This window comes from Bos indicus, chromosome 14 (genome assembly GCF_029378745.1).
Source record: "Bos indicus isolate NIAB-ARS_2022 breed Sahiwal x Tharparkar chromosome 14, NIAB-ARS_B.indTharparkar_mat_pri_1.0, whole genome shotgun sequence".
Taxonomy (NCBI): Eukaryota; Metazoa; Chordata; class Mammalia; order Artiodactyla; family Bovidae; genus Bos; species Bos indicus.
In genome coordinates, this window is record NC_091773.1 from 66,850,128 (window position 1) to 66,871,629 (window position 21,502).

The 21,502-nt window shown below is 38.0% G+C and overlaps 1 protein-coding gene across 3 annotated transcripts in view; it reads right to left on the reverse strand.

Annotated features, from left to right (window-relative positions):
* Nucleotides 1-21,502, reverse strand: part of MTDH (metadherin) — a 57,227-nt gene that overhangs the window by 26,096 nt on the left and 9,629 nt on the right. For all 3 annotated transcript variants that reach the window (XM_019973728.2, XM_019973726.2, XM_019973727.2), the window contains exons 2-3: nucleotides 13,768-13,869; nucleotides 176-260 (exon numbers count right to left, since the gene is read on the reverse strand). In XM_019973728.2, coding sequence (XP_019829287.1) covers nucleotides 176-260; nucleotides 13,768-13,869 — 187 coding nt within the window. The remainder of the gene's footprint in view (nucleotides 1-175; nucleotides 261-13,767; nucleotides 13,870-21,502) is intronic.

Here is a 21,502-nt window from a genome sequence, read left to right on the forward strand (position 1 = left end):
TTTAGGGGAAAAAGTGTCTCCTAATAATGTCACTGATGTGTACATTAAAATCTCAAGTTATTAAACAGAAGAGCTAAATACTAGATTAAGCAAAACAAATGCGGCTTTTATGTAATGCACCTTGGTTAAAAAATAAAACTTTTTTTTTCTACAGTCCTTTCACTTGCTCAAGTACCTTCATCAACTTCCTTTCCATCATGGCGTGAACTGTTTTGCACTGCTTTAGCATCTGACTTTGATTTCTTCTTATTTTTCTTTGACTGAAAATAAAATAGAATGTTACTTAATATTTCATTATGTTTTCGAAAAGGTAGAAGTCAGTAAAATACATAATGAAATGTATGATGCTGACAACTAAAAAAACTTAATGTTTGATTAAAAAACTTAACATATTACATGGCAATAATAGTATGAGGTTATCATTTATTTAGTCGTTACTATATGCTAAGTACTTTACACTTAATTCTTTATTCCTTAAAAAAAAAAAAAATCACTGAAGACAGTATTATTCCCATTTTAGAGATGAGAAAACAAAGATTTAGAGATGTTCAATATTAAATAGGCTGCTCTGGGTCACATGAAGTTAACGGATTAGGAAATAGGTCTATCCGGCTCCAAAGTCTGTGGTCTTAGACATCATGTTATCCTACCCTAAATCATAAATAAGGCACTATGCCATGGTGTTCTCAGCACAATAAAACAAAAGGCTACTGCGAGTGGTCAGAAAGAAAATGATGTCCTGATTATTGGTTTTTTGATTTCGAAAAACAGATTACTGGCATATTCTATGTATAACAAATTAATGAGTCAATTGCACAAAGCAGCTAATATTTTGTCAGTTCCAAAGCAGTGTTAAAATATCTAAGATTTGAATATGGTACATGTACAGTAATTCATTCAAGAAAAAACACCTACACGCATGCAAGATACGGACATTTTTAGAATGGCCTTCCAATTCCCTTGTGCTAATATTTTCTCCTTTCAAAAGCTTGCTAAAAATTTCACAAAGTCATGATAAGTGTTTTCAGAAGAGAACTACTATTCATAAAACACAGATTTTATTTATAGTTGTTAATTTATACTTGTTTATTTACTGAGATTGGCTATGTATGTGCTATTGTACACTATCAAGTTTACAATGAAAAAGAACAGGGTAAGGAGTAAATGACAGTTTGAGTAAGCAATAAATGACAGCTAATCGCTTTTCTTATTAAGAAACTACTGACAAATAATTTCAAGTGACATCAGAATATATAAAAAACGATTACAATTTTTTCTTATATTCTCCACAGTTGATGTGCATGTTTCTTTACATGTTCCCATTATCATGAACATGTTTTAATGTACTGCTTTATTACATCTATCAAACCAGGCTCATATCCACTTAAAAGAAAAAAATTTGAGACACCATCTTTTCAAGTGCACAACTCAGTGGTTTCTGGTATCTTCGAAGTTGCACAACTATCACTGCTATCTAACTCCAGAACCTTTTCACTGTCCCCCAAAAGAAACCTGGCATCCATTAACACTCACTCCCCACTATCTTTCCCCCTCTGGTCCACTGACCCACCACTGATGTACTTTCTGTCTCTCACATTCACTCTTAAGCAACGATTAAGCACATGAAGCATCTATCAATTACAATCTAGAGCAAAGGTCAGCAACAGTTTTCTTTTTGCTCTGGCTGCGTGGCCTGTGGGATCTTAGTTCTCCAGCCAGGAACTGAACCTGTGCCCTCAGCAGTAAAAGTGCAGAGTCTTAATCACTGGACTGACAGGGAATTTCCAGCAAACATTTTCTATAAAGGATCACACCCTAAATATTTCAGGCCTTGCAGCCCGAATAGATATGTATGTAACAACGAAATAATCCTGCTGCTGTAGCATGAAAAGCAGTCACATACCACACAGAATGAAATGGGTGTGGCCATGTTCTAGTAAGTTCTATTTATAAAAATTAGGCATATCTGGCTGAATTTGTTGGCAGGGGGGTTGGGGGGTGGGGGTGGGGTGTGTGGTCCAGAGTTTGCTACCTCTTGGTCTAGCAGAATACTGTCCAACAGAAGTATAATACAAACCACAAACATGATTTAAAAATTTCAGCATATATTAAAAAAATATATAACATTAATTTTTGTATTTCACCCAACACACTATCCAAAACACTATCATTTCAAAATGTAATCAATATTAAAAACTATTAAGATGGGCTTCCCTGGTGGTTTAGCAGAATAGAATCCACCTGCCAATGTAACAGATACAGGTTAGATCCCCGGGTTGGGAAGATCCCCTGGAGAAGGAATGGCAACCCATTCTTGCCTGGGGAATCTCACCATGGGATTACAAAAGAGTCAGACATGACTTAGCAACTGACAACAAAATTAGTAAGATAGTATGAAAATAAAGAATGTTGAATAGCCATATGTGGCAAATGACTACCATATTGGACAGTGTATATTTACAAAAACTAGGGTAAGTACCCCAACCTATGGATAAAGAAACTGAGGCCATAAAGAGATTACATAAATTGCCTAAGATATAGGGTTATTAAGTTTTGAGACTAAAATCCAGTTCTGACTCCAGAGTCTGCCCTCACAAATCTTTCCTTTCTGCCTCTCTACATTTAATGCCAAATATAAATTCAATCAAGTATTAGTTATGTGATTTGAGGCTGAATCACTCTAAACCCCTTTCCTCAATGGTCATATGGGACAAAATCTACTAACTTCACGTAAGGTTCTTTTAAGGATTAAATAGGATGTGAAAGCAGACTGTTAACTACAAAGCACTATACATAAACTTTGATCTTCCCAACCCAGGGGTCGAACCCAGGTCTCCCGCACTGTAGGTGTTCTTTACCAGCTGAGCCACGAGGGAAGCCCTAACAGAGGGAAGTTATACAAAAAGAAAAGAAATTGTATTCACATTGAAATATATTATGATTTGTTATTAAAACAAGGTCTGCAGAAAAGCAAGGAAAATTATCTTGACTTAGGCTTTCATCTTGTTCGACTTCACTATTACCTTTAAAACTAACCTCATTTTAAAAGTAACCTCTCACTCAGATGAGACTTCAGTTCAATTCAGTTCAGCCGCTCAGTCGTGTCCGACTCTTTGCGACCCCATGAACTGCAGTACGCCAGGCCTCCCTGTCCATCACCAACTCCCGGAGTTCACCCAAACCCATGTCCATCGAGTTGGTGATGCCATCCAGCCATCTCATCCTCTGTCGTCCCCTTCTCCTCCTCCCCCCAATCCCTCCCAGCATCAGAGTCTTTTCCAATGAGTCACAGCATCAGAGTCTTTTCCCGATGAGTCAACTCTTTGCATGAGGTGGCCAAAGTACTGGAGTTTCAGCTTTAGCATCAGTCCTTCCAAAGAACACCCAGGACTGATCTTTAGAATGGACTGGTTGGACCTCCTTGCAGACCAAGGGACTCTCAAGAGTCTTCTCCAACACCACAGTTCAAAAGCACCAATTCTTCGGCGCTCAGCTTTCTTCACAGTCCAACTCTCACATCCATACACGACCACTGGAAAAACACAGCCTTGACTAGATGGACCTTTGTTAGCACTTAGTAACATATAAAATGCTTTAGAGTCACAGGTTCACACACTAATTGACTCAGCCATCCTAGTGAGGTGAATCTTTTACTTCTGATCAGCTCCACTACAGCTAACAGTTGAAGGAAAACTGAGAACTTAAGTTCTGCCTGTTACCCATAGTTCCCCCTCCCCCAACACTGTTGTAAGCTTCACCATCAAGCTGGGTGAATTATTAAAGTAGCTTCTCTTGAATGGTATTCACGCAAATCAAGATTTATTAAATACCTACCATGTGTCAGACATTGTTTCAGGAGCTCAATATATATAGCTAAATAAAACTTTCTACTAGTGGAAACTGTACTATAATAAACTAATATGAAAAACAGACATGTAAATGAGACATTAGGAGAAATTCTTCAAGGGCTTCCCTGCCATTGCTCACTTCCCAACATTATTTATACCAGTCCAATTAATTTATATTCCCATTACAAAATTCATACTGTTTTCTACCATCTATAAAGTCTACCTTCCTTATATGACATATAAGGCCTTCCACAAATTAATCTCTACTTTATACTCTTTTATTCACATACATGTAATGATTTGGTTCCAACAGGATGTCATCTCTAATACTCCTCTCTTTGCCCAAACTCTACTGACCATGAATTTTCTCTCAAAATAAAGTACAGTAGCCTGGGTGCTTTAGGATGACTTTCTTTGTACCCTTTACCATGTATCCTCCCCCACTGATGGCCAAATCCTAAAATGATGTTCACTATTTTTTCTTAACTCGGCTCAAGTTCCACCTCATCTGCTTTATCCCTGACACTTTCCTGTCCCCTAATTAATTAGTAACTTTTAACATCCCGAATAAAGGTGCGAATGACTAGCCATATATAAAAGATGTAGTAAAGCTTAATTAAAAAAAAAAAAAAAAAAAGCAGTCTAAATAGAAAGCCTAATATTTTCTTCCTTCATCCCAGTGGATACTTTTGGAGAGCACAGTCTTTAAAAGCACATGCTAAAGCAGTTCTTAGACGACGCATAATCTGCTCTCAAATTCACAGAACTTAAATATGAGCTGGGAATCAAATAAAACACACAGACATACTTCCATTACTAAGCTCATCTTTCAATCTTAACATAGACATTCCTAATATTAGACAATACCCAAATAAATGCTACTGTTTATCAGAGGGGCAAAAGGTACACCCTGACAGTAAAAGCAAATCTACTTAAATGACTAACTGCTCTCTTAACAGATATTGCTATTTTAAAGAACTGAAAAGTATAAACAAAGGCAGAACAGTGCCCAGTTAATGCTAAAAAGATTAACTTAGGGAGTATAATCTAATATTTGTATTGCATCAAAACTATCATAAGAATACTGAACAAATTTTAAGTGAAATGATATTTTATTTTGCAATTAGCTATTAACACACAAGGTTAAGTAGCCAGGTTCTGAATGTAACCCTTAATTCAGTTTATTCTCTAACTTGGAAACTGGTTCTTAACATTTGGGGAAACTGACTTAATATTTACAACTCTATAATTATCTAAAGTCTCTGCTGGCAACGTTAGGAGTGATAAAGTAAATACAGCACACACAAAAAAGGAACTCTGAGTATTTTCTAAAGGCTAGAAATGGATACTAGAGTGTTTTCGTCTGCTGACTAATGGCTGGTACATGAGGTTTTTCATTAACTCATGGCAATAACTTTTTTCTGAGATTTTTGTTCTGCTTCCATTGTATCAAAATTTCTTTTTTGCAATGGTGACAGTGGTTTTAAAACTGTACTTGGTACAATACCATTTACAGGTGGAATCTAGAAAGATGGCAGAGATGAACTTATTGGCAGAATAGAAACAGTCACAGACGTAGGGAAGAAACATGGTTACCAAGGTGGGGGAGTGGGACTGACATACATGCACTACTATCAACCAATGAGAACCTGCTGTGCAGTGCAGAGAACCCTACTCCACTATTCGTGGTGACCTAAGGGGAAGGAAATTAAGAGTGGATGCATGTATACATATAACTGATTCACTCTGCTATACAGCAGAAACTAACACAACATTGTAAAGCAACTATACTTCAATAAAAATTAATTTTAAAAAATCAGGAAGAAAAAAAGTACTTGGGATTTCCCTGGTGGTCCAGTGGTTAAGGTTAAGACTCCGTGCTTCCACTGCAGGGGGTGCACATTTAATCCTTGGTCAGGGAACTAAGATCCTGCACGCCACGAGGTGAAGCCAAAAATAAAGTTAAAAAAAAAAAAAAAAAAAAGAAATGTACTTGACAAAATTAAAAGTTGTTAGTGAAATTTATTTTGAGTTTTAGCAAATGCCACTTGAAAAGTATGAAAACGACTGCTTCAGGATCAATTTCATCTACTTTCTACCTAAACAAATATGGCAAGTCCCTAATTTTATATTGCTCAACATTTTGGCACTATTTTCCTCACTTGTCTCAAACATACAGGCGAGCTGCGCCTGGTTAAACAGCAAAAGATGAAATGAAAGGCCCAAAAGGCATATGAATTCCATTCCTCTACTCTATCTAAACTAGCAGTTCTTAATTTAACTTAGCAACTTGATGACACAAAATCAAGATGAGATTATGAAAAATGTCACAAATCTTTTTAAAAGTAGAGGCTTGCAACTGACTTCCCCCATTTTGGGGAGTGGGTGTGATTTAAACTAGACTCAGGATCACCCTACTCACTACTATCCTGCTACATTTCTTTGAATGGAAGAGTAGAGTTGCAGGTGTTGGGAATTGCACACAACGTGTACTTTAACTCTTCTCATCCTGGTTATTTTCTTCCACAGCATTTATACCTGCTCGTTTCTAGTTGTTTTCCCCACTAAACTTCATGAGAACAGTGACTCTTTTATCAACACTTTCATCCTGTTTTACCAACCATTATATTGCTAGAGCCTACAATGCTGTATTTTGTACACAGAAGTGTTCCATTTATGTTCGGTTTATTAATGAAAGGGCCTAAAACTAGACTGAATTACATATAGCCCTATTTACCCAACTTTCACTGCCCCCTCAAATAAAATCTGAGCTATTTGTATACTTGATTCACCAACCAAGCCATTAAATTATTTAAATATATTTGGTGTTAGCTCATAAGTTATGGTACATTGCATGAGCCGCATGGTTATCAACTTATAATCTTAAAAATTTATAAGAAACCTTTCTTAAGAGCTTCTTTTATGGAGCCCTTAGCTCTTTCCCAAATATGGTTCTCACATTTCCAATTCTTTCTTGTTGTTCAATCTTTCAGTTGTCCAACTCTTTGTAAAGCCATGGACTGCAGCACACCAGACTTCCCTGTCCTTCACTATATCCTGGAGTTTGCTTAAACTCATGTCCATTGAATAAGTGATGCTATCCACCCATCTAGTCCTCTGTCGCCCCTTTCTCCTCCTGACACTTCCATCTTCCCCAGCATCAGAATCTTTTCCAATGACTTGACTCTTTGCATCAGGTGGCCAAAGTTTTGGAGCTTCAGCATCAGTCCTTCCAGTGAATATTCAGGACTGATTTCCTTTAGGATTGACTGGTTTGATCTTCCTGCAGTCCAAGAGACTCTCAGGAGTGTTCTCCAGCACCACAGTCTGAAAGCATCAATTCTTCAGCAACCAGCCTTTTTATTGTGCAGCTCTCACATCCGTACATGACTACTGGAAAAACCACAGCTTTGATTATACAGACCTTTGTTGGCAAAGTAATGTTTCTGTTTTTTAATATGTTGTCTTGGTTTGTTGTTGCTTTTCTTCGAAGGAGCAAGCGGCTTTTAATTTCATGGCTGCAGTAACTGTCTGCAGTGATCTTGGAGCCCAAGAAAATAAAATCTGTCAGTTTCCATTGTTTCCCCATCTATTTGCCATGAAGTGATGGGACCAGATGCCATCTTAGTTTTCTGAATGTTGAGTTTTAAGCCAGCTTTTTCACTCTCCGGTTTCACCTTTATTAAGAGGCTCTTTAGGGTGGTGTCATCTGCATATCTGACGTTACTGCTATTTCTCCTGGCAATCTTGATTCCAGCTTGTGATTCATCCTGCACAATAGCCTAAACTAATTCCACTTGGGTGATCCATTCTTGCTTCAATCTAAGCACTTTAAAAAATAAGTTCACTGTTTCACCTTTGAACCACCTACCACTTCCTGCCAGATAGCACTACAGCATCATGGAAAAACAATGTGCTAAGGCAGTACTCCTGGTTCTAGTCTCAGTTCCACTATTTGTTAGGCATTCAGACTGAAAAGTGTAAAGACAGAAATGAGGGTTCTTTTGGTTAACCTTAAAAAAGGCCTTGAAAATTAATTCCTTGGGTGGAACCCAAATCACAAAGCTATAGACTGTGGTACAAGGGAGCCTGGAAGGTCAAACAGTCCAAGACCTAGAGAATCAGATGATATTAAAGCACTCCAGATAACGAGACATTTTAATGAACCCAAAAGACTATATTAAGAGTTTAAAACAGGGGTTCAGGGAAAAAAAAAAAAAAAGAGATCAGACAGGCTTTGTAAACTATAAGACCTCTTTTGCACTCACTCAACTTTGCAAAAGCAGCAACAGACAATATATAAGTAAGTCTGTCTGTGTTCCCATAAAACTTTCAACAATAGACAGAGAACCTGATATAACCAGTTGGTCTTGGTTTGACAATCCCTGGTTTGAAACTACAGTTTCTAAGATGCATTATGGAAGATAAAACAAATATATGTAAGTTCCCTGGGCATGCAGGTTTTTCTCTATTTTGCTAAGAGCTGTTACAGTTTATGCTTGTATAAAATCTATGCTGCCTCAGAATAATTTTGTCTTTGGTCTTCTAAACACTACTCTTCACACGTCTTGGTCATAGGATAATCTTTTATACTCTTAAAATGTGTTGAGAATATTGAAGAGCCTTTGTTTGTGTGGGTTGTATCCATTGATATCTACCATTATAAAGTTAAGAATTAGTTTAGATATGAATTAACTTATTTCAAAGTATAATAAACTATATATTGTATAAATGTACCTATATAAACAAATTATTTTCCAAAACAAACATTTTAGTGAGAAGACTGTCATGTTTTACATTGTGCAAATATCTTTTGCATCTGGCTCCATTTAAAAAAAAACACCTGGATTTGCATATTATGTTTTGGCGTTAATTTACTTTCATACGTTGTTTGATTGAAGCATATAAAAATATAGCTACGTACATGCAGATATGTAACTGGAAGTAGTTTTTTAGTAGTTTTCCAGATAATAGTGTTACTTTTTTTTTGCATTAAAAAAATATATTTGTAAAGCAATTTGTAAAGCCTGGTTAAATAGCAAAGTACTGGTTAAATGAAGTGTAACTGCTTTACAATGTTGTGTAATTGTGATATTCTTGATAGTACATTGAAGATTAGTAGTTGCAAGGGGAGGACAGGGAAAACAGGGAGCAACTGCTGAACAGGCACACGTTTTCTTCTTGGGAAGAGGAAAATGTTTAAAGATTAGATTGTGGTCACAGCTGTACAACTATGTAAATACACTAAAACTGTACACATGAAAGAGCTAAGTTATATCACAGAATAAAGCTGTTTAACAAAAAAGAATGAAAACCAATGTGTCTGGAGCTTAGAGAAGATAAGTAGGAAAAGACTTGAGCTACAGTGCCTTTGATTATGTTCAAGATTGTACAACAAGAACAATGAGAAGTCACGAAGGAGTTTAGATAGAAGAAGGAAAAAATATTACACCAAAACTTGTCAAATGTAGTTTCTTAAAAACTGTTGCAATGTTGAAGTTGAAACTTCGTCAATGAGCTTTCTATACTACATTAAAACCCACTGATCTTGTACCTTAAATGAATCTTTTATACTTGTCTAATTTTAGAACATGCAGTCATTGAGCATTTGGAAAATACTGATTTGCTGAGTTATACTAAGCAGAGCATATACATCTCTCAAAAGGTTAAAAAGCATTCCATTATACACAATATCTTAAAAAAAAAATGTTAACATCACCACTGACCTCATCATAAATTCATTAAGTACTGGGATGTTGTCAAGCTCATGGCAGTAGACATTTTCCAAATTTCTAATTTTTACTTGGAAACAAAGCACTTTTCAACAATACTATCAGTTGTTTTCCTTGAAGTGTCCTGACCATTTTTGAGAAAATTCTACAAATACCGAAGTCTAAACAACCATGGCCTGTTTACTTCTTGTTCTCTCAGGTAAAAATGGAGTACCAAGGACAACCACTGTTTTTCAGCACACAGCATACTTTATGCATACTTTCCATTTCATTATACAGAATAATGAAAAGGCATGTATTCAGAGGTCAAGATTTAATAAAATTATCATTTTTATAGATTCATCAAGGATACTTTTAAAGTGGAACAAGCGTTTTTTTCACACTGTAAGTAGACTACTGTAAAGAATTCAACCACTATTAGTTTGGTGTCACTGACTTTATTTGTACTACAGAGTCAACAGTTTTGCTCACTGTTGCTTTTGGACCATTAATGCAAGAATTAGAGTAAAAAAGACAATGTCTCCATTATTAGGAAAACAGTTTTGTCTTCTGGGACCCAAAAAAGGTCCTTGGAACCTCTGCCCAGGGGTCCATGGACCACACTTTGAGAACTGCTATTTTAGAGAAATTGAGACCATTCCTTGTGATCCTGGGAAATTTATTAAACTCTTTTCAATTAGCTGTATTAAAAAAAAAAGATAATACCCTCCTCCCCAGAGTTGTACGTTAGGATTAAGAGATGTGGAAATACTTTGTACATTGTGTACATCACAAAATGTAAGAAGCTGTTAATACTTATAATGAATATTTCAGTAGGACAATCACTGACTTCGTCCTCAACAACCTGATGGTGACTAAATGTTATATACATTTTTGCGTTTGTTGTTTTTCTCACTAACCACTTTTATATTTCTATCTTAATTCAGACCTTTACAATCATGGATGCAATGCTGATTTGTTCATTATAAATATTGCTGAACATATCTAAGTTTTTATAACACCCCACCCCACCCTGACCTGTCAAACTTGACTGGCCTTTCCCTTGAGTATGTCTAAATATATTCTTTCATTTCAAATGAACAATGACTGTGTTCACTTGTTTCTCTCCTCTGCCAAAACTGGCCCCCACTTCTACTTACTGAAATACCATCTCCACCCGCAATTAAGTCAATCTTTTCTGGCTACCCAAATAGGATAATCCTTCTTCTCTGAATACCTGGCACTCAAGGCCTTACAACTGATAGCTTCTCTTCCGTTTGCCTTTCCTTAACAAGGCTGTAATCTCTCTGAGGGTAAGTACATCTTCTATTTTTCTTTACTCCCTTTCAGCATCTAGTAGCACAATACATTCAGCCCGGCTAACGGACCAATGTATATTCTATTAGAGACCAGCATCAATGAAACACTGACCTTTAAGCACTTTTGGGTCAAGCACGGACCCAAATGAAAACCTGGTGGCTTAACTTGCTTTATATACTCAAGATCTATAGCTCGTCTTACCTGCTTTTTAGACAAAGTTTTATCTATAAGGCTTACTCAATTGATGGACTTCCCTGGTGGCTCAGTGGTAAAGAATACACCTGCCAATGCAGGAGATGCAGGTTTGAACCCTGGGTCAGGAAGATCCCCCGAAGAAGAAAATGTCAACCCACTCCAGCATTCTTGGCTGGGAAGTGCCATGGACAGAGAGCCTAGCAGGCTGCAGTCCATGGGTTCACGACGTGACTCAGTGACTAAGTAACAACAACAAACAAGTGACAAGACAAGGTATTCAGTATCACTGCACAGAGTCCAACTGCTTTATGGGCAAATTGTGTTTCTCAAATTGACTAAGGTGTCAGTCTGAGACAAAAACAAATATATAATAATATATATTAAGGTACATAATAGATCTAAAATGTTTATTTATAAAAACAGACAATAAGAAACCTGAAAAAAACCCACATATTTAAAACACATAAAAGCACGCAGCACAAAAAATTAACTGAAAAGAGAGCTGGACTGAACCAAGTTAAAAAGGATAAATTTAAGATGCAAGATGGAAAAAAGAAATACCAGCCATGGGTTGTAACATTTATTATTAAGCAAAAAGTCAAATCAAACAGGCAACTAACCGAAGGCAGAAGCCTTGCACTGAGAAGGCAACAGTGGCTAAAAGGAGGTGATTCTGCCAAGTGATCACAAAGTGCATGGGCTTTGGCATCAGAATGAGCTGGGTTCAATTCCTAGTTCAGAAACTATTAATATACATGAAATTAAGAGAAGTCACAAAATCCCTCTATACTTCAGAGCCCTTATCTGTAAATGGGGCTAATACTATTTGCCTGGAGGAGTTTTTGAAAAGGATTAGAAATAATACAAAGCAGTAAAAAGCACAGACTTTGGAGTCAAGATGGATCTGGGTTAGAAGTGACTATATTTGTAACAGCTTAGGTAACTTAAGCCTCAGGTTTCTTATTTTCAAGATAGGTATAATACCACCTCCTTAGTGTTCTTATAAGGATAATTAAAGTAACATGTATAAATATTCTAGAAAGTCTTAAAAGTACACTCAGCGAGCGCTCAGTAAGTTGTTCCCACTATATGAGTAAATACATTTACCTCATCTTGCACAGTGCCTGTCACATTATAGATACTTAACAAATGTCAACTATTACAATTATTTTCTAACATATTTCAGAATGATTTTAATCATCTGTGGTTTTACATCCATATACATACAATCTATATATGATTAATCAGAGACAAATGGTAGCTGATAAATTATTCCAACTACACATTTTTCAGGATAATTCAGGGAGTAGAAGCAGGAGTTAAGTATAAAATGCTCACTAGTAGAGAGAAAGCCCAGGAATAAGGAAACATTAGATGCAAGAAGTATAAACCTATATTAAACATATAGATTATTCACACTGTAAATTCACAATTCCTAAACTGTATGCTTATTTGTTAATACAAGTAATTTTCTATTTATTTTACTGCCAAAGGACAAGTCAGGCATATATTTAATTCTTTCCCACAACCATCCTTCATTTTAAGCTGTCCTACCTGCAGTTATCTTGGCCCTAGACCAATTTCACTGGATTACAGGGGCAGAACTGATCTCACCAGTTCTTCAGTGTTACTTTGAAATTACAAGCATTAAGAAACTGTATCGACCATTTCACACCAAGATTCTATGGGGCAGGAGCTGCAGTACCTTGGTTTCTAGACACTACTTACCTACCTGTGGCTGCTTTTTTGTTTGCTTTCCCCTGAAAAGGAGTTATGTATGCACAGGGTTTAAAAAAAAAAAAAAAGGGTGTGCATGTGTGTGCAGTTTTTTTTTTTAATTTTCAAGAAGTTTGGTAGTAATAAGGGAGTGCCTAGAGGAGACAGCATCTTCTAATATGGGAGCCCTGATATTATAAGAAATGAGCAAAAGCTGGCACACAAGTTCATCTCTTTTGTTGTTGAGTCACTGGTTGTGCAAAACTGGTATGCAGTTTTTAATATACCAAAAGGAATTAAGTAAGAAGTCTCTTGCCCACAGCAGGAGGTACCACTGTTAAGTTTCTTATACATTTTGCCTACTTACAAGCTAAATTAAGTCAAATAAAAATGGGTCAGTTCTAACACTGGCAACTAGAAAATGAATAAAATCCCAGGGATGTATCATTATGGGGTATACACTGTCTTATTTGAAAATTTAACAGTGCACACCCAAATCTTTTAATAATGACCTGAGTATAGAACATTTTCCTGGTTAAACAAAGTCAAATTGTATCTAGTAAACAGATGATTATGCTGCTATCACAAAAGAAATCTACTTCAACACTACAATAGGACAATCTGTCAAGCTTTTTAGGTCAGATGTGCACTATTAGCAAAGGTAACACAATTTTGTTTTCCTGTAAGAAATATGTAACATATCTGGAACCTTATTCATATAAAAGATGTTCAAGTCGTGAATAAGTTGTCTTTGGCAGAATGCTTAATAACGGCACAGCAATGTTTAGAAACACATAGTGATACATCCTTCCTTAAAAACACACAACTTACTTAAACCTTCACCATTTATCCATCCACTATGGTAAGCTCACATTTTTAGTTTTCCTTAAATGGGGGGGTGGTATATATGTAACATTTTGTATGTCACTCTCTTTATTAAGAGTCTTGCATATAATTTCATAGGCTCCCAAACTTACCTTTTCATTTTTCTTGTCTGTCTCTATTGGCTGCTTTGCTGTTACACTTCGAGGAGTTCGGACAACTTCTTCCTCAGCCACTTCAATGGTCCGTCCATTTGGCTGCAGAGCAACAAAAATGGATTCTGTTATCAAACTGCCTGGCAGATCAAACCAAAGATTTATACTCAGGAAATAGAATCAATGATCAAATTCTTCCCCCAACCCAAATTAAAAAGACTTTCGTACAGCTGTGTCATCTAAGACTTGTCAGACTACCATTTCTAGGAACTTGTAGTGTAAAAAGGAATGAACTTATAAGCAAAATTTGTACCACAAACTTATATTCTGATTTCACCTAGGCATCAGTACCTCCAACAAAAAATAATGGAATGGAAGCAAGAACTAAATTGTACTTGCATTCTGACCACCAACTGGCTGTGTACTCAGAGTATTTCATTATCTTTGAGTATTATTTCTACATCTGTACAAATGATAGGTCTGATCTATTCAAAAGTCCATGAACGTTTCTGGTACAGGGCCAAACAGAAAATATTTTCGGCTTTATGAGCCGTGTAAGTCTCTGTTACAACACAAAACTCCGCTAGCACAAAAACAGCCAGAGATGACACATAAACAAATGAGTGTGCCTGTGTGCCGAAGAATTTTACATAGGTGGAGGGCCATATTGGTCCATGGGCCATAGTTCATTGGTCTTTGTATTAGATAATCTCTAATGTCCCCCGTAATCCTACAATCCTATTCTAGGATTTAGAAGCTTTACTAACCCAATGCCACAATTTAAAAAGGCTATCTCAGCTTTCCCAACATCTCTAAAACCAAATGATAGCACTCAGAGATTTTCATGAGTAGAATGAAGTCTGTGAACACCAATCCTAGGTTTTAATCAGAATCACTCATTTTTTTTTTTTTTAAATTAAGCATTTCTGAGCCCCATCGCCAGAAATATACTTAGATTCAGGGCTCTAAAGAAAAGGACCAGGAATCTGTATTCTCTCTTCTTTCTAGATCTTATTACTTCTTTTCACTTGCCCATTCTCATATTCAACACAGTAAGTTAATAATCAATATACTAGTTTTAATTGCTTTATTCCCAGTTCTTGCAGAACAAACTTTCAACAATTACTTATTATAGCAGAGCTATAGTCAAGAAAACAATATGAACGTGCAAAAGTCCTCTAATTTGACATTACCTACATTTGTGCTAAATTATCAGGGATATGCAGTTGGAAAAAGCAGACAAGATTTACAGCAGAAAAATCAAAACAAAAGCTGTCTTTTACTTGATTAAATTCCTAGTTAATCCAAATTTAATCTGCTGAGTTTTGAGCAACTTGTTAAAGGCAGACGGCTAATGCTGAAACCAGGTGTCCTTACTCTTGGTTTGGCTTTCTTTCTTCTGTGCCGCTCTGCTCCTTTAATGCTATCCTTCTCATTTCTGTTTATGTATACTGGGGGGCAGGGATGAGGTGGGGTGGACGAGACAGTGCACAAAGAATGGTCAGAAACCCTAGAAAGGGACTTGGACTTATAGCCATATCCACATCAGGAATACAACACTTTTATTTAATTCTATCAATACTTTCCAGTATCACCACCTTACCTGTCAATTCTCACATGCCATTTATTTCAGACCATCCTCTATCTAGCCAAACTTATTTTTTCAGGTTTTCTGGGGTCATCTTCACCTTTCTATGTAAGCTGTACTCCACCTGAACAGTCTCATAGCTTCAAGTCCACACAGTTCCCCATCTCTTTACTTGGCAGCTCACAAGCCTCATATATGTGAAACTTCATTTAACTAATCCTTTCAGGAAACTATCATAGTCACTTATAAAGACTTCCATTTTACTCATGTAAACGACTAAACTGAGTCATTTTATATACTGGGCCTCCTTGGTGACGCAGTGGTAAAGAACCCACCTGCCAATGCAGGAAACAGGTTCAATCCCTGGGTTGGGAAGATCCCCTGAAGAAGGAAATAGCAATCCACTCCAGTATTCTTGCCTGGGAAATCCCATGGACAGAGGAGCCTGGCAGGCAACAAGTCCCTGGGGTTGCAAAAAGAGCTGGACACAACTTAGGGACTAAGCAATAACAATTTATATACTAACTGTAAAAAGGTGAAATTAAGTGGTTAAAAACTATTAAAAAACCACCAAAAAGTTGAAGGAAATTCCTTTGAGACAACTGCAAATATGTTGACAGAGCCGCCCAAATCAAAGATGAAACCATCTCTCCTTTTGAACAGTCAGAAGTCCTCCATCAGTCATCAGGAACACTCAGTTTCCATTTTGTTGGGGGCCAGAGTGAGGTACTCCGCCCGTGACAAAGGTCATGAGGAAGGAGGCTCGACATACGCAAAGGCGGGATCGAGCCTCAGGAGTCCCCCTGGAACTCCTCGAGCATCTACCCCCATAACCAGAGCCTGCCTACTTTACTACTTTGTGCTCACCTACACCTCTGACTTTACGGGGGGCTGTCCCCCACCACCTCTTTTGGAGAAGGAGTTAACTTAGAGCTCCAGTTTATAATAATTCCTGGGCGTGATAAGAGTGTTTTAACCTACAAACTCCTCTGAAGGTTCTCTAGCCTGCCTGACAGGCTCGTCCGGCCACATGTGATTGCTCACAGCCTCCCAACCGTGAGAGGCACAAGATGCTTTAAACCCTCTAAAAACGGGTTCTTTAGAGAAGTTAGAAAACTATTAGTATAAGTATAACGGGCTGATTAGAAATTGTATTGGTGAAGGGTTTTTCATTTGTTGAGCCAATGTTTGTTGCTAAGTCTCCACATCCCCTGCCCTTACACACATTAATGAATATATAGAAGAAATAAGTATTAACCTTTGATATTAATCACGTTAGACCTTAGGCTAAGTAAATTCTTTCCTTAGCTAAAACCCACTACACCCTCACCCTGTAGGAATGTAACTTTACTTGGGTGGCGTCTGTTTTGAGAATAATCAGCCCTGGAGAAATAAGTGTCCTGATTGACTGACCGCTGTCACAAGGAGAGGGTCGTAAATTGTCAGCAGGCTCCCCTGGCCAGAAGATGATGTAACACCCCTAAGACCTCTGTATACATTTGTGTGAAGCACCTGACTTTAATAAAAGTCAGGACTGCTGTCCCCACGTGACTTTTGTATAACATCTCAGTGTATAAAAACAGACTCTGGAAAATAAAGAATTGGGATCAGTTTCTCGAAATACTGGTCTCCCCATGTCGCTCTCTCTCTCACTCTGGTTGAGTCTCCATCTGGAGCGCGGAACCCACCATGCTTACTAATTATGCCTGGGCTTCTAAGATCCGACCGGGGAGGCCTCAGTGTCTCCTCTCCTTCGGGAGAACGGAAGGACGCCTGCGGCCTACGTAAGTGGTGCAAACTTCTTGTCTTGAAGTTTTATTGGTCTCCCGCGTAAACCAAGCTACTCAGCCTCTTTTCTCCACTGAATTTTCCTACTGAGCTATCCTTATTCTATTACTCTTTATATCTTTAATTAATACCTAATTGAAGCTATCGTATCCTGATCCTCGCCTATGCCGTCTCTCCTTCGAACACCCTGGATCAGCCGGGGCTGGTCCCCGGCACATTTCATAGGCTTCCAACGATCAGCAAGCCAAAGGTGGTCCCACGCTCCAATCCCTGCTGATTTTCCTTCCTTCTCTGCAACATCGACTTGTGTAGCGGCTAGAACTGCAGCTGTTCCCTTGGTCTATGCGGATTTCCCAATTTTCCACTATCTCTTGGGCTTTATATAGGTCTCATAATTATTGGGACTCCATAAGTCATCAACAACTTCCTGCAAATGCCTGATATCATGAAACACTGATAAAAAGCTTCCGACGCTAAAGAAAAAGTCAACAGGAGGAAGAAAGGATACACTATTGTGGTTGTGCCTCTCCTACCCACCACCAATAGCACTAATCTGGTCTTGTATTCTGCTACCACTGGTCAAGAAGGCCTTGTCCTGGAAAAGCACTGTTGTCGTTCAGCTGCCCAGTTGTGTTTGTGACCCCATGGACTGCAGCACGCCAGGCCTCTCTGTCCCTCACCATCTCCCAAAGTTTGCCCAAGTTTATGTCCAATGTTATCAGTGATGCCATCCAGCCATCTCATTCTCTGACGCCTTCTTCTGCCCTGAATCTTGGCTAGCATCAGGGACTTTTCCAATGAATTAGCTATTCACATCAGATGACCAAAATACTGGAATTTCAAATTCAGCATCAGTCCTTCCAATGAGTATTCAGGGTTGATTTCCCATAAGATTGACTGGTTTGATCTTCCTGCTGTCCAAAGGACTCTCAGGAGTCTCTGCCAGCACCACAGGACATCAATTCTTTGGCGCTCTGTCTTCTTTATGGTCCAGCTGTCACAACTGTACGTGACCACTGGGAAGACTATAGCCTTGACTATATTGACCTTTGTCAGCAGAGTAATGTCTCTGCTTTTCAACACACTGTCTAGGTTTGCCATAGCTTTCCTGCCAAGAAGCAAACATCTTCTGATTTCATGGCTGCAGTCACCATCCGCAGTGATTTTAGAGCCCAAGGAAAGGAAATCTGTCACTACTTCCACCTTTCCCCCTTCTATTTGCCATGAAGTAATGCGGTCAAATGCCATGACCTTAGTTTTAATAAACAGTTTTAAGCCGGTTCTTTCACTCACCTCATTCACCCTCATCAAGAGGCTCTTTAGTTCCTCTTTGCTTTCTGCCATTAGAGTGGTATCATCTGCATATATGAGGTTTTTGATGTGTCTCCCGCCTGTCTTGATTCCAGCGTGTAACTCATTCAGCCTGGCATTTCTCATGATGTGCTCAGCGTATAGGTTAAACTAACAGGGTGACAGCAGACAGCTGGGTGGTACTCCTTTCTCAATCTTGACCAATCAGTTGTTCCATACAGGGTTCTAACCATTGCTTCTTGACCCACATACAGGTTTCTCAGGAGACAAGTAAGATGGTCTGGTATTCCCGTCTCTTTAAGAGCTTTTCACAGTTTATTATGATCCACACAGTCAAAGGCTTTGGTGTAGTCAATGTTTTTCTGAAAGAGGTAGATGTTTTTCTGGAATTCCCTTGTTTTCTCTATGATCCAGCAAATGTTGGCAACCAGATCTCTGGTTTGTCTTCCTTTTCTAAACCGAGCTTGGACATCTGGAGGTTCTTGGATGGCATAATGCTGAGCCTAGTATGCAAGCTTTTAAGCATGACCTGACTAGTTTGGGAGATGAGTGTAATTGTCTGATAGCTAGCACATTCTTTAGCACTACTCTTCTTTGAAATTGGGATGAGGATTGACCTTTTCTTGTCCTGCAGCCACTACTGGGTCTTCCAGATTTGTTGACATATTGAAGGCAACACCTTGATGGCATCATCCTCTAGGGTTCTACTGGAATTCTGTCACATCCACTAGCTTTATTAACAGCAGTGCTTAACGCCCACTTGACTTAGCTCTCCAGAATGTCTGGCTCTGGGTGGCTGACCACACCATCACAGTAATCCAGAAAAGCATTAACCACATTTAAATTAGTAAATCCCTAAATGGAAGCATGAAGGCTTCCCTAGTGGCTCAGTGATAAAGAATCCACCTGCCAATGCAGAAGACAGGTTTGATCCTGGGTCAGGAAGATTCCCTGGAGAAGGAAATGGCAATCCACTCCAGTCTTCTTGCCTGGGAAATTCCATGGACAGAGGATCCTGGTGGGCTACAGTCCATGGGGTCACAAAAGAGATGGACACGACTTAGCGACTCAACAACAACAACAAATAAAAATGTATTATGTAGATTTGCTCACATGAAAAGAACTAATCACAAACTAACACTTCAAATCCAATATTACTTCCACACTCAGTTTTACATGAAAGTATTTTCTCTGGTCATGGAGCCTTAATATATGCAATGTCACTTCTATAGATTAGAATTACATGAGCTTCTCTCTATGCCCCAGTTTAAAATTCTCTGGAAAATTCTGAGGTGTTTCCCTCTAGGGCCAGTCAAAGTTAATTTTATATATAGCATGCAACCTATACTTTAAATTAGACCACTCCAAAATATCCTTCAAATTTGGTGAAAATCAACCAGTAACAGAAAAATAAAATTTCTTATGTGGATAAACTTGTAGACAATGCCATGTCAACCTTAATATTAATACATTTCCTCAACTCCCAGCCCAGATCTTTCTTAAAAATACATTCGCAAAAGAACGTGTGTGTGTGTGTGTGTGTGTGTGTGTGTGTGTGTGTGTGTTGGGAGGGTGATAATGCAGAAAGAAAACACCCAGCTGACAATCATGAAAATAAAAGGGAGGAGGGGGCCACACAGCAGGGGAGAAGAGTCTTATTTAATAACTATGATTTCAAGGAAATAAAGTTCTTTATGTTAGTTTCCAATTTATTAATTTCATACAATTCTTTACACACTAAGTACTTTTTAGTACAAGGCACTGGGCTAGGGGCCTCAGGGACACGGACATATGAAAGAAATCTGCCCTCTGGGAGTCTTAAAGTTCAGAATAAGAAGGTATGCTTAATAACAGACTTCTACTCCATTTGAGTGACCTTTATGTATTTGTTAAATTTCAAATTCTAAATTTCTAAAATTCTAATTCTAAATTTCAAAAGAACCTATAGCTGGGACTTCCCTGGTGGTTCAATGGTTAAGAATCTGTCTTGTAATGCAGGGGACTTGGTTTCAATTCCTGGTCAGGAAACTAAGCTCCAATGTGCCACTAAACAACTGAGTCCTTGTGCTGTAACTAGAGAGCATGTGTGCCGCAACTACAGTCCATGCTCAGCAACAAAAGATTCCACATGACCCAACAAAGATCTGATGCAGCTATATACATAAATATTTTTTAAAAAGAATCTAAAGCGACAGTAAGCATATATAAGGTTTAACATTTTACACTCCTGTTTTTACTTAATTATGTAAATTTTTATTTTTAGTCACAAAATGTAAAACCCATGACTTCAAATTTCTTGGAAACTTCTTAGTCTACTAACTACCAAAAAAAGTGAAATATGAAAAGTCTATGGGGTTTGGAGTGGACAACCTGGGATTAAGGTCCAACTTCTATATATAATCACCGTGATTTTAAACATTTTCCTTAACTTACTCCTCAACTTCATCATCTGTAAATATGAAGAAAATATGTAATTTGTCTTGTATAGGCTTCTTGTTAAAGTAAATGAGAGAACATGTGAAAACATACTATACATGTTCAAGAAACAGTTTCTTTCCTTCAATATCCTTTCCTCTCCAAAGCTATGAAGGCCCATATCCTCACCCTATGTTCCAGCATTCAAGTCTTTTTTCGTATTAACAAGCTCAAAATGAATGTTAAGTCCTGGTGGTCAAGAGCCTTAAAAAACTGTACATGTATCCAATGGGCCCAATGCTGCAGACACAAATTCTTTTGGGAAGTTAACAGAATACAAATGATGAATAAATATAGCCTCTCATAGGCTAGAAATAGTCCAGGCTTGCTCGAGAGACATGTCGTACTATCTTTTTTCTTAAAAAGCTGCTTACAGTCTGTATTCTAAAAAAGATTACACAATATTTACTCGTGTTCATTCACTCAGTATCCGTTAAATGACCCCAGTTGAGTAATAAGCAGGGCTCTTAAAGCCTTGAAACAAGACAAGTGTGGCACAATCCCTGTCCTCACAAAGCTTAGACCCCAGCAAAGGAAGACAGGTATAGCTCAGAAAAAACTGCCCTGGCTCCC